The sequence below is a fragment of the Corapipo altera genome, unplaced genomic scaffold (assembly GCF_003945725.1).
Source record: "Corapipo altera isolate COAL_440 unplaced genomic scaffold, ASM394572v1 0, whole genome shotgun sequence".
In the NCBI taxonomy this organism is placed as follows: Eukaryota; Metazoa; Chordata; class Aves; order Passeriformes; family Pipridae; genus Corapipo; species Corapipo altera.
This window is the reverse complement of record NW_020884872.1, coordinates 40,735,835-40,748,894: the sequence shown is the minus strand read 5'-3', so window position 1 is coordinate 40,748,894 and position 13,060 is coordinate 40,735,835. Positions and strand designations below refer to the sequence as shown.

Below are 13,060 nucleotides of genomic sequence, written 5' to 3'. Positions count from 1 at the left end.
ATCAACAGCCATAAAAAAAAAATAGTGCTATAAAGCTTTCCTGAGTTTTTTCTGATAGCATGGATACAGAATTTAATCTGATATTTCAGAGGATATTTTTAAAGGGCTTGCAATTTATAAACAGAAAAAATTGGAGTTTTATAATGAAAGCAGCGAATTACTGTAAAAGAAATTCAAGTTGGTGACAGGGAGTATTCCTCCTAACATGCAAGAAAATATAAGGTTTCACATTTCTTAAGTGCTTCCCAGTGCCCAAACACCACATTTCTCTTGCCTGTAACAGGTTGTGTCATCACAAATAACTTCCCGAGCAACGACCTTTATTTACCAGAACCAGAAATATAATCCCAGCTGTCTGACTCCAAGCCCTCCCTCTGTCACACTGATATACTGATATATCAGTAAGGACAACAAAATTATAACAGACTGTTTTTCTGACTGCTGGCTTGGAGATTTCTGTGAAAGCTTGGAGATTTCTGTGAAACAATACAAAACTTAAAAACTTCGGTTTACTTTGGGGGATGCTGTAACTCTAAAAGCATGCTTAGAAAGACATATTATAACATGACTGGTAGATGTATTATAGGTACAAAAAGTCATGAAATGGATGTTCTCTGTAGTTGCTTCTCACTCATTACAAAATGTTATGTTGCTAGATGCTTTTTGATACTGGCCTGAAGTTTGCATTCTGTGAATACATCCCTTCAGGCAAGGACTCTTTGACTCCAGGCATGGGGTTCACCTTACAGATAGAGACATCTGTATATAGGTACCTATAACATAGACATCTCCAGGTTAGCAATTAAGCAAGCTCGCAGTGTGATCAAGGTACACAGTGAAATGCATAGGGAGCCTCTAAAGTGATGCAGCTCATGCCAGAGCTGGTGCCTACCATGGCCAGCTGCATCACTCTCCAAACACACACCACTGCCTGTATTGAGCAGCTCCTTGCTGGTTTCAGAGCTTGCCTAGATGTGTAGCTTATGTGTAGACCACTGCATTTAGATATCTTACCCTGAAAGTAGTATCTAGTCCCTTCTCTGAGCAGGCATATCATACCGATTTAGCTGCACATCATGTCACTGGGGTAATGAAAAGTAAAGTTAACCAACAGAGGCTCCTGGCCAACTTGGAAGTAGGAAACAGTAGCCAGTTTTTATTCTAGTTGGATTCAGAGCCATGGGACAAAATCTCAGAGGAATAATGAGGCATGTCTAAAATTTTATATTCTGTACCTCAAAATACAAGTTGGTTTATTTTATTTTATTTTATTTTCCTTTTATTTAACTCTACATAAGTCAATGGCAAGTTCTCCTTTATTGCGAATTAAGTGTCTATAGGAAATTACAGCCACTGTTTTAAGTACAGTGCTCATCATCCCAGGTAAAAAAAGCAGAAGAGGTGGGTGCTCCAATCCCCTGAGAAAACAGCCAATTAAGTGGTTTTTCTATATGCTGAATAGGTGATGCATGTGGTAAGAGGAGACAATCATTAACTTTTTAACAGTGATGGCTGTTCTTTCAGTAAAAGACATGGAAAGAAACCCACGAAAACCTGAAAGGACAGCTAATAGCATTAAGGTCACAAACTTATGTAAAGGATCTCTTAGAAAACCATTCCATCACAGTGACAGATGCTAAGCTTAAGAAGCCTATGTGCTGTTGCTACATCACCTTTACAAAGTTTGTGGGACAGCTAGAATTTATCTGTCTGGCTTGGTGGATAAACCATGTGATGCTTCCTGCAACCAGATGGACATGCACATAGTTTGTGCTGTTTCATAGCTTTTTTTTTTACAGTGCTGTAGTTCTGAAAAAGAATTATACAGTCTGTTCTTTTTATGTTGGGCAGCTTATCTGTAAATTAAGCACAACATGGATGTAGTGACACACTGCACAAAAAGGCTGCCAGCCTTGAAATGATATATCTGCATTTCACTAGGATGGCTTTGACCAGTTTGGATCAGCCCAACAATGTTTCTTTGATTTCTGCCCTTCCTCATCATTATTGTTGCATGCTCTTGTTCCCTAATTGTTCACCTGTTGCATTATCTTCATTTTTGTTTCATTTGTTTCCCCTCTTCATTTTACCATTACCCATATTGCTGATACTTTGCACGAAGGGAGGTTGCTGATTGCTGATTAACTCTTTTACTGCCTCTGAGAATTTGGGCTTCAGAATATAAGTGAGAGGCATAAGGCTTTTGTTCACATAATGCTGATCATTATTAACCCTTCATCTTGCCACAAGCTCTGTTTTTACCAGAAGCATGCTGACAGGATGGCTTTTGCTGGGAATTTCAGCACATTCACTTCCACAATTAAAGCTGCAAACTTCTTGTCTCCACTTGGGTCATAAACTTGACCAGGGCTTTTATTTTCCTTGCTACTAGGAAGAACCAGAATGTGGATGGTTTTATGCACCTGGATTCTTCAGTCATTTTGGTTTTCCTTTCTTCTCTCTGTTAGTGTTTTCCAAAATATTCTCTGGTGACTCCTTTTCTCAACCTCAAATATTCCTCCATCTCTGCATCAGCTGCTGTGAGCAAACTCTTCTCCTTTTATGAAGATGCCATTCATCCTTCTTCCCCAGGAGGCCCTACAGGATGTTTTTGTTCTCAATGTGCGTTGATGCTTCACATATTTAGTAAATCTCCCTCAGCTGGGACATCTGTTCCATGGTGATAGAAGAGGCAAAATGCCCTGGCTTGGGATCACCTCTGCTAAATAGCAGACTCTGCTCCTCTGAAATTAATTTCTAAACCAGAGCAATACTATTGAAGGATTAATGTAAGATTAGAGTATTTATATTAAAATACCTTATAATGTAGAAGAGATACATGTTCTTAGGTTATAGCTAGAAGCTTGTTTTATCTGTTCTATTAATTAAAGGTTTTCTTTGCCTAACGCTAATGAAGAGATTGCATTTCGTGTAAGTAGGACTAGAGCCTTAGGAATTACCAAGTGCTTTATAATTCTAGTGTAAACAGTAATGTGCAGCCCATGCTTCATGCCAGTGCTTGTTTGGGCCCTTGCATGAATCATCAGGCCCTTGCCCTGACCATCACAGTGCTTAGCACCTGTCCAAAATATCAACTATCCCATAGTGACAGCTTCAATAATCCATTAATTTCAATACATCATGCTCAAAAGGAGATTGCTTAACCTGATGAAGTTATATAAAGTTTCCTTTCAGGTGACTGTGACTAGTGACCTGGTGTTTGAAATGTAATCTGAACTGTTTGTAAATGTCTATGTGTTTATACAGTCACAAGATATATTGGCAAACGCACACATGCATTTAATATAATTTTTCTGTCATTGACAACTGTAACTTATGGCCAGATTTCAATGTAAATTTTTACACACACACACATGCACGTGCTGTGCAATAGATATATTGAGATATATCTATTGAGAGATATGTACATACATAAATAATTTTTATGGGTTTTAAATTAATTTGTAATATTTTGTGTAAGATATCTTCTTACTGATATGCCAGTGTATTCTTCTTGGCTAACCTTTAAGCACTGAGGCTGTCTGTGACAGTAGTTTGAGTAATCCAGGGTGAGAGTCCATTGAAATGAAGCCAGTAAGTATGTGCTGAGTTTGCTTTGTCAGACAGGGTAACAGAAGTGATTACTTAATATTTCACTCAGAATTTCCCACAGTGGGTAGCCATGAAGTTTAACATAGCCATGTAAGCATGAGCATGGGTGATGCAAGGGTGTAATTTGCACCGAAGAGAACAAGTGCACATCCAGATTCAGAGCGGCCCACGCATATTCACTGTTTAGCTGACTTTATGCTATGTTACCGAACAGTGAAGAAAGGACGGACTGAAGACCATACTCAGTTTCATATTTTTATGAACTCTTCTTTATTATGAGCTGACTCCTCAGCCATTCCTAGTTTGACTGAACACTTGTGTATAAGGCACTGAGAGCTCTGAAATGCTTCTGTATTTAATCCATAAATGTCAACATTTGAAAACAATTTCCTATGATAATTTTTATAATTTTCCAGCTGAAACAGATGTGCATGACCTATGTATTTTTACTTATATCATTATGCTAGAGACATGATATCCTTTTCCATGAAAGAAAACTTTGTGCATAACTGTGGTGCAGCATCCCCCCAGTCCTCTCTGTAGCATGTAAAATAGTGTCGTCTGGCCAGTGCTTGGGATTAGATGGAAGAAATCTTAAGGTTTTCCAACCCCAGACTGGTTCTAAAAAAGGGTGACAGAGAGTCACAAACAGAAAATTAATCAGAAGGCTGTGAACTGTGAATGCAGCATAAGCTATTAGTGCCTCAGAAACTAAATGTGTGTCAAGCTGCTGTTAAAGATTGTCTGCCAGGTAAAGAAGCCATTCGGTGGATAGCACAAGAAGGCAACTCTCTGAAAGCTGCAGAAACCAGAAGCAGATTAATCAGGACAGTGAAAACAGATGCAGAAGTCAGGTAGTCACAAGGAGGAGCAGCAGCAGCAGCCTGACGGAAGTTTCTCTCCCGGTCTGCAGAAGGGAAGCTGCGGATGTTATACAAAGATGCACTGTTCTCATTTCCATGCATTTGCTTCATAGACCTGTTTATTGTACATCAAACATATTTACATGTCCAGGGATGAAATGGAAATGATTGATGCAAAGGAGGTATTTTTGTTAATTGTTGTTGCTCTGAGTCATGCCTGACTGCGACTGCTAGAGATGGGTGAGGAAAGACAGAACTATTATTAGGGATATAAATAACTGTCAAGAGCAACTTCTAAACCCATCTGTTACCACATATTAACATCCAAAACTATCTGAAGAGAGGAGGGGCGGCAATACAAGGCCTGAGCCAATGCCACATCTCTGTTGATGTAGATGCTGGCAACTGTCTCTGAGTCTTTGTCCACTGTTTTACATTTCTGCTCCCTTGGAGCTTCAGTCATGTTTGTCACAACCCTATCCATGCCTGCTGGATGTTACAGCAACAGTGTCTTACACTCAGAGTTGATGGGTGTTTGGGATATGGGCTCTTTTATCTGCACAACACTATGAAATGTGCCCCCTTTTTGTCCTATTAGTTGGAAAGCAATTCTTAATGTGCTCTCATACATACAGTGTAAAGCCAAGATGAGATGATCATCCAATCTGAGAAGAGAAAGCTGTGCCTGAAGTGCCCAAAGACAGTGCTTTTCATAGTGGAACTATCTTGCACAGCACACAGGAGGATTCCTGGTACTTACTGCTCTGCAAGAGTAGAAGAGGGTTGTGGGATCCTTGGGTTCAGTGTTGATGTGGGCTCTGTAAGTAACTGAAGGGGATCAAAACAGCTGAAGTGTAGTTTGGTCATGTGTGAGTAGCAGTCAGAAAACCCAAGCTCCAAATGATTTTGGAAGTATCATCCTTCAGAGTGTCATTTGATGCTTAACACAAATCTTGGTTTCCAATGCAAGCGATAATGAAAATACATTCGTAGCATTCCCTAGTTTAAATCCTTCCACCTGTAAAGCTTCTGCTGTGAAATAATTCTTGAAACAACTGTTTCCATTAGATAGCAGCTCAGGAAATGACTCTGCAGCAGAACATAGTCTATAGTTTGGCCTCACAACCTTATTTTGGAAAATCCTGTAGGTGGAGAACTCAGAATGAATAAGGACAAAGCATTCAGACCTGTTGCCTTTTGCCTTGTCTACATTGGGAAATATATCTGCATTTTTAGGAATATGGAGGGAAATATATATTTTATGACAAACCTAGGGTTTATGGAGATGGTGAATCTTTAGTGGCAGAAAGTGTGTGTTATCTGGAAAAGCAAAGTAATCATCTTGGAAATTGTTACAAATTTTGAGATTTTTCATCTAATTGGAGCTGGGTCTTTATTATATGGCTCTCTCAAAATGTTGGTTTGTTCACAGGGTAACTTGTCTTTCTGCTTACTTCCTTTGTCCTTCCCTAGGCTCAAAAAAGAGTACTGAAATCAGACTTTTCTTAAGAAATCTGAGGACTCATGATTTATTAATGTATTGTTTGCAGTCAAATGAGTCATGCAAACTCATGAACCTATTTTTGAAACAGACTATGTGTTAATTTTAGTCATGAATCTTCTTCTGGTTATTTTAACTGACAGAAATCATGAGTATTTTGGTTTTGGTTTGTGTTTATGATATCACCTTATAGTTCAGGGAAATTATTATTGAGTAAAACATTTCTCAGCAAAAAAAAACTCAATCTCTGAAAGCCTCCTTAATGCATATTCGATTGCAGTCCCTTTCAGTTTGCCATAAATAGATGTACAAACTGAATTTCATAGCTAAAAGATGAACTAACAATGTGAGTTCTGTAGTTATTTGCTCTATTTCAAATCAATATATCATGGTGTCTCTTTTGTAGTCTTGACAGTGAGGTTGAATAATGATAGTCTTTACACCAACAAATGCTTTTGTATTACACAATTATAACTAATTTCAATCAAGCACTTGTCTAAAATTGAGTCATATGAATGGATTTTGGGTCTCTTATTATCTTCACTCCAACCCACTTAATAATGGAGTTTTTTTTAAGTAGGTGGCTCATGCCAGTCTTCCACATGGTATTATTTTTCGCACTTGCACCATCCACATGAAATTACTCATGCTTTTCTTATATAGTGACGAAGTGCTGTATGGATTATTATCTTGTGCATCTTGTGACACATGTGAGTCCATCCAGGAGAGAAGGAGCAAGATTATATCAACCTCTTTTCCCACTGTTACTGAGGGTTAACACTTCAAAGTAGAAGGGGCTACATTTCATTAATTGTTTTCACAAAGTAACTGTGACTGAACAGTCGATAGGTCAAAGTAATTCTGTTTCTCCAATAACTGCTTATTTCCTTTCATATTTTTCTTTTTCTCCCAGTTTGCCTTGTGCTTTATTCATGGTATTTATGAAGCTTTTTCTGTCTCAGAAGTAGCCACTTTAAAGTGCCTACATTACACTGGAAAAAGTGAAGGGTGTGATGCCACTGTTGGGTAATGTTTTTATTGTAGAATGAATAGTGAAATCTACTGAAATATTAAAACTGTGTTTAATTATATATTTCAGAAATTTCTATTACATCACAATGCTGAGAGATCCAGTGTCAAGGTACTTGAGTGAATGGAAGCATGTCCAGAGGGGTGCGACGTGGAAAACTTCCCTTCATATGTGTGATGGAAGAAGCCCAACACCAGATGAGCTGCCTACCTGTTATGAAGGAGATGACTGGTCTGGAGTCAGTTTACAGGAATTCATGGATTGTAGCTACAACTTGGCCAACAATCGCCAGGTGCGCATGCTGGCAGACCTCAGCCTGGTGGGATGCTACAACCTGACTTTCATGAATGAGAGTGAAAGAAATATGATTCTTCTCCAAAGCGCCAAGAACAATCTGAAAAATATGGCCTTCTTTGGGCTGACAGAATTTCAGAGGAAAACACAGTATCTCTTTGAGAGAACATTCAACCTGAAATTCATTTCCCCATTCACCCAGTTCAATGTTACACGGGCCTCCAATGTGGACATTGGCGAGGATGTGCGGCAAAGGATAGAGGAGCTGAATTTCTTGGACATGCAGCTGTACGAATATGCGAAGGACCTGTTCCTGCAGCGCTTCCAGTACTCCAAGCAAGAGGAGCATCAGAAAAACCGGCTGAAGAGGCGAGAGGAGCGACGACTGCTGCGGGAGCAGAGAGTTCACCAGTGGCCAAGGGAAGGGGCAGCAGAAGTAGCCATTACTGAAGATTATAACAGTCAGGTCGCAAGGTGGTGATGCTTCTCCACCTTGACTAACCAATGAGAGGATCAGAGAGTTTGTGCAACTTGGCTACCTGGGAATTAGCCAAGGAAGACCTACTACTTTGTTAAATGAGACCTCGTCTGACAACTACCCCTCCTTGTCTCAGTTTTTTTTTGTTTTCTGCCAGTGAGAATGTATTGTTTTCTCAATAGGTATTGAGTAGTGTTCCTAAATGGCAGTAGAATAAGATTCTCTGTCCAAAAAGACTTCCTTCAAAGCCCTAAGCTACGAGGACAGGTTGAAGAGGGAGCTATATCCTTTGCATTAACAGATGTGCCCTATACAATCTAAGCTACTAAAACTTGTGCAGACATGAATGAAAAATTGGGGAAAAATACCTGGCTTGGCTCCTTTGTGATATGAGAGCTGGTTTATTTGGTACTGTTCCTTGCAACTGTAGTGCATAACTTTGTAGTCAGTGAAATGGAGGAAGGTACGCACCTTTGCCCTCCAAACTTCTATGTGCTGTGTTTCAATTAAAGGAAGAATTTGGTGAGGTGATAAAAAAGACCTAGAAAGTGTAGGATTGGGACATTGCTTGTTCTGCTCTGTCAGCCAGCAAGCAGAGATGGTTTATAGGTGAAGTGGTGTAGGGGTTAGCTTATTTCTCTGCAGATTCTGAGAGTACCGAACCCAGCCGGGTAGCAGCCATCTTTCTGAGTGTATGTGGCAAAGGCAAAGCCTTGAGAAATGAGGTCCATGTGGCAGCTGGGCACACATTATGGAGATAATCTGGCTGGAGGCAATGAAAGCTGCCTTCACATTCACAAAAGGGATCAAGCAAACTACAGAGAAGAGGAAAGAGAGCAGGAAAAGCTTAAATATCAGTGTGACATTTTCCAGATTTGCTGTAAAAGCCTGGAGATATATTGTCTTTGAAGTTAGGCAGGTTTATGATATTGTCTGTTAAAATACATTGATACCAAGTGAATACAATTTAAATTGGTTTTCTCTCTAACTACAGTAGTGGCTTAAAAAAAAAGCAGCTTTCATTTTTATAAGATACATAATGGATATGTGGAAAGTCTTGATATTTATTACTCTGTATGAAAATTCTTTGTAAATTTATTATTTTCTTGATGAGAGATCTGTATCTGTTTTTCTTCCTTGTCTAGAAAAATATTCAATGGGTTCTTCCTCCACGTGTTACATTCTTATGGCTAAACTGCATCTGTTTATTCCAAGATTTTATGTTTTTTCATTTGTAATAGTGAAATTTCAAAAAGAGGGTCCTGGGTAACATAGATCTTCTGAGAGTCTTTTTCCTTCTTCTTCTAACATAACTGTAAAGCATTAGGAGGAAATTTCTCTAAGTGCCTCAACGTGGCTGCTAAATCGAGATGCTGAAAGTATATTATTGCATGCATGAATGGCTTTTACCTTACAGATTTACTAATTAGAAGTACTGGAGTACCTGATGTGGATGCACACTTCTCATTTGTTTTCAGAATTTGAGGTTTCTATCCAGTTGGTTAAAAAACATAATGCATTACATAAAAAAGGGGCTGAATTTGAAAATTGATTCCTTCATTTCCAAGTTGGGGTTTTTTTTGTGCATGCTGTAGCTTCTTTTATTCTGACAATGCTCTTGCTACTTATCTATGCAGGATATCAAAAATACAATCTAATGATCCCATTGAGAGTTAATGCATACAATAATACATTAAACATGAAGTATCATAATAGCATGAAGAAGTGAAGAGAGATACTGGGATGATACCTCATTATCAATGTAGTTCATTAGCAATACACTGCTTTACATCTGATTGTCAATGTGGTACTTTTGTGGTGAGTAGCGGTGGGTTTTGGTCCCTAATACCTGTTCCACTGGTGGATCATGTACATTCAGAAGGGAAAATGCAGGGCTGCAGATTGTTATTCTTCTATCTGAGCATGGGATGTCTGCCTTAGAGAAGAGTGAGGAGCTCTCTAGACTCCCGAATGGTAGTGCTGGGATCCCCATCGCTTGGAAGAGGCACTCAGACACCTCACTCATATATGGGCACCTACCTTCAGAGATTTAAATTGAAATCTTTACAGTCAAGGACTGAAGCTCACTCTGGGTGTCCTGGCTGCAGGACAGCAAGGCCATGAAGAGCTTAGCCTGACCAGTTTTATTGCATCTTTAACTCAGTGCAGGTAATTCACAGTAATCTGACATCTTACCTGTGGGCACCAGGGCTTTAGGCTGGGCTGGCCCTGGCCCTGCAGAGGAAAGGAGCTTTCTGGGTGGTGACACAGGGATGAATGGAACTGTCACATCTCCCCATTTCCACGCTTGTTGCTGCATCTTTCTGCAGACCACATAGCAAGAGAGGGGAAGGATGCTTTTTGCACCTGATACTCTCTCTCCAAGACTTGCAGGTGCACTTCTTGTTTCCATGTGCACAGGGAGCTAGGAGTTCTAGGGAGACCCCAAAGGGCAGGAGAGAAGCCATCCATGTGGGAAGATAGATGCAAGGCCAAATTCACATTAAGGAGGAAGGTAAGTGAGGAAGTAAAATCAGTTCCAACTCTTTTTTTTTTTGTAAGGCATCCCTTTCTCTTCCTCGTAAGTGCAAAAAAAAAGTGTCCCCTTCCTCGTGTGGCTGACTTTCCCCAGCAGACCATCTCTCTATACTGCTCACAGCAATGGGGTCCTCACTTTTAATTTAGAAAATGCAGTGCTATCTTTTCAGGGGAGAAGAAACAGTGCTCAGAAATGCTTCTCTGGAGCCTCACCAGTGACTGTAAGTATTAGTTTTGGCTGTCTAAGGACACCAACTGAGCTCCAGACTATTCCTTCTGTCTGATACAAAACAAAGCCTAATGAGGAAAATCTAAGCAGTCTTTAGGCCCTTTACATTAGCTTTAATAGTTTGGCAATATCATCATGCAGTGCCTAACCTCTTCATCAGTCATTTCCCAGGAGACAAGATTAGGTCCTGAAGAGCTGTTAATGTGCTGTGGCATCTACCTTAACACTTGGGATTTAGTTAAAATTAAAGTTGGTTTGTTGGATTTTTTTTCCTCTGGAGCCTGTGTAGCAGATAGCCCTATTTGTGCAGGAGTAGGTATATCGGTTTTGTTAGTTTGGGGTTTTTTTGAGAGGGACAGAGAGCTGGCAGCTAAGATCTTGCTCAGAGCCCCTGGGACTGAAGGACCTGGCACTTCCTCCCCTAGCTCCAGCAGTAGATCAAGCAAACTCACTGCACCAACAATCCTGTTTTCCTTAGCTGAATTTCCTGGCACATGACAAATAAAACAGTTTGGAAATACTTTCAGGCTGACTGCTAATACACAGGCTTGCAGTTTTTTTCCTCTTGGATGCTGTGCTTGAAATAATGTAATGCAACAGCAAAATAAAGGCCCTGCTTCATGTATCTGTTATTCCAGGTTTTCATTGCTCTGACAGCATGGACTTCACTGTAATTACACTGACTCATGTAAGATTGAAGTGCACCATGTTTCTTTCTAAACCTTCATGAGCAACAGTGCTATAGGATTTCTGTCCATCTTTCTGGCATTGTTTTGTTGCTTAAACAAGGCAATTTGGCTTGTGCTACTGTGGTGCTGAAACAAATCTCATTCTTTTGTAATGGAGATGTACTTGCTAATCCTTCCCATCACATTCCCAGCATTGCCTGCCTTTTCCGGTTATAATTCACTGTAAGCTTGGAGTGGATGGAGAAACATGCTGTCTCATTAGAACTTGTTTCTGATAATTAGATGTCTAGTCCAAGAACTCAGCTTATGGCCTTATGGGCCATACTTTATTGAGGAATGATAATTTGTCCTCTTTCCCACTCATCAATGATAACCATAAAAAGCTTTTTCACAATTGTGGTGGTTTGACCTTGGCTGGACCCCAGGTGACCACCAAGCTGCTCTATCACTCTCCCTTCCCAGCTGGACAGGAGAGAGAGAATAAGGTGGAAAACAACTCATAGGTTGAGATAAGGCAGTTTACTAAAGCAAAAGTGAAAGTTTGTGCATGCACAAGCAAAGAGAAAAAGAAAAAGTTATTCTCTGCTCTCCCTCAGCAAGTGATGTTCAGCCACTTCCCAGTAATCGGGGCTTCGGCACGTGTAGCAGTTGCTCCAGCAGGCAAACACTGTAAATAATGAACGCCCACACACACACTTTCCTCTTGCTGTTCTTAGCTTTTATATCTGAGCTCACGTCCTATGGTATGAAATATCCCTTTGATTAATTTGGGTCAAATGACCTGGTTGTGTCCCCTTCCAGGATACTGCCCACCCCTTGTGAGAGACAGCACTGATGCTGTGCCAGCACTGCTCAGCAGTAGCCAAAATAAGGTGTGTTATCAACACCCTTCCAGCTACCAATAGAAAACATAACACTGTGAGGGCTGCTGTGGGAAAATGAAGTCCATCTTAGCCAGACCCAATACAACCATGGAGAAAGAAAAAACACCATTTGTGATACTGGATATTCTTCACTGCAGTTCTGTTAGTAGTGAGGCTGTGATAGCCTTGCTAGGCATTCTACCAAATATGCAGCAGTTATTTGATCTTCACTATAAGCAGAAGTACAGAACAAAAAAGTGATGGAAGTCAGATCCAAAGCCAGACTTCATAACTGTAGCATATCTATTCAACCAAATGGCAGGTCACATCACCTTTGCATGTGGAGATCGTTTGACATCCGCTACTAAAACAGGAGGTTTCTTAAGTTGGTCTTCTCATTAGCACATGCTTCCTTCTGCCCTAGAGAGTTCTTGTTTCCCACCTGCACTCTTGTATCAGTTATAAGCACTGATGCTTTAAAACTTACCTCACTTTCTTTTTCCCTCTGTTGCTGTTCCCCTGCTACATATGGAATTTTTAGGTTTTGGTCTTGGATAAGGACTATCTTGTTTCCAGGCTGCTGGAGACTACTATGTACAAGATGAACAATCACAATAAAATCATTCTGCTAAAGCAGATTGCTGTATCCTCCTTACATGTGGCAAAAGCACACTTGGAAAAGGTACCCAATTTGCACTGTAACACTTCTTTCAGTTTGATTCTTGTAATAGTTTCTTTGTCTATATTTTGTGGAGGAAAATGGGTTTCATAGCTTACAATGTCCTTGGCCGCCTTCTTGGCCATATCACTATCTCTGTGATTTCAAATAAATGTTGGAAGTGAAGGGAAAAATAAAGAGTTCCATCAGTTGCCATATTTAAGATGAAAGGGTCAATTAATAGGCTGTAAATTACTTTATTCTCTAGGAATTTTCCTTCTGTTTATGTGCAATAATGTTTGTGA

At 40.0% G+C, this 13,060-nt stretch overlaps 1 protein-coding gene across 1 annotated transcript in view; it reads left to right on the top strand.

The window, feature by feature from the left end:
- HS6ST3 (heparan sulfate 6-O-sulfotransferase 3) overlaps positions 1-11,700 on the top strand; it is a 290,420-nt gene extending 278,720 nt beyond the window's left edge. The window contains exon 2 of the mRNA XM_027645201.1: positions 7,076-11,700. Within this exon, the coding sequence (XP_027501002.1) occupies positions 7,076-7,781 (706 nt within the window). The 3' untranslated portion in view covers positions 7,782-11,700. The remainder of the gene's footprint in view (positions 1-7,075) is intronic.
- Positions 11,701-13,060: the final 1,360 nt, after the last annotated feature.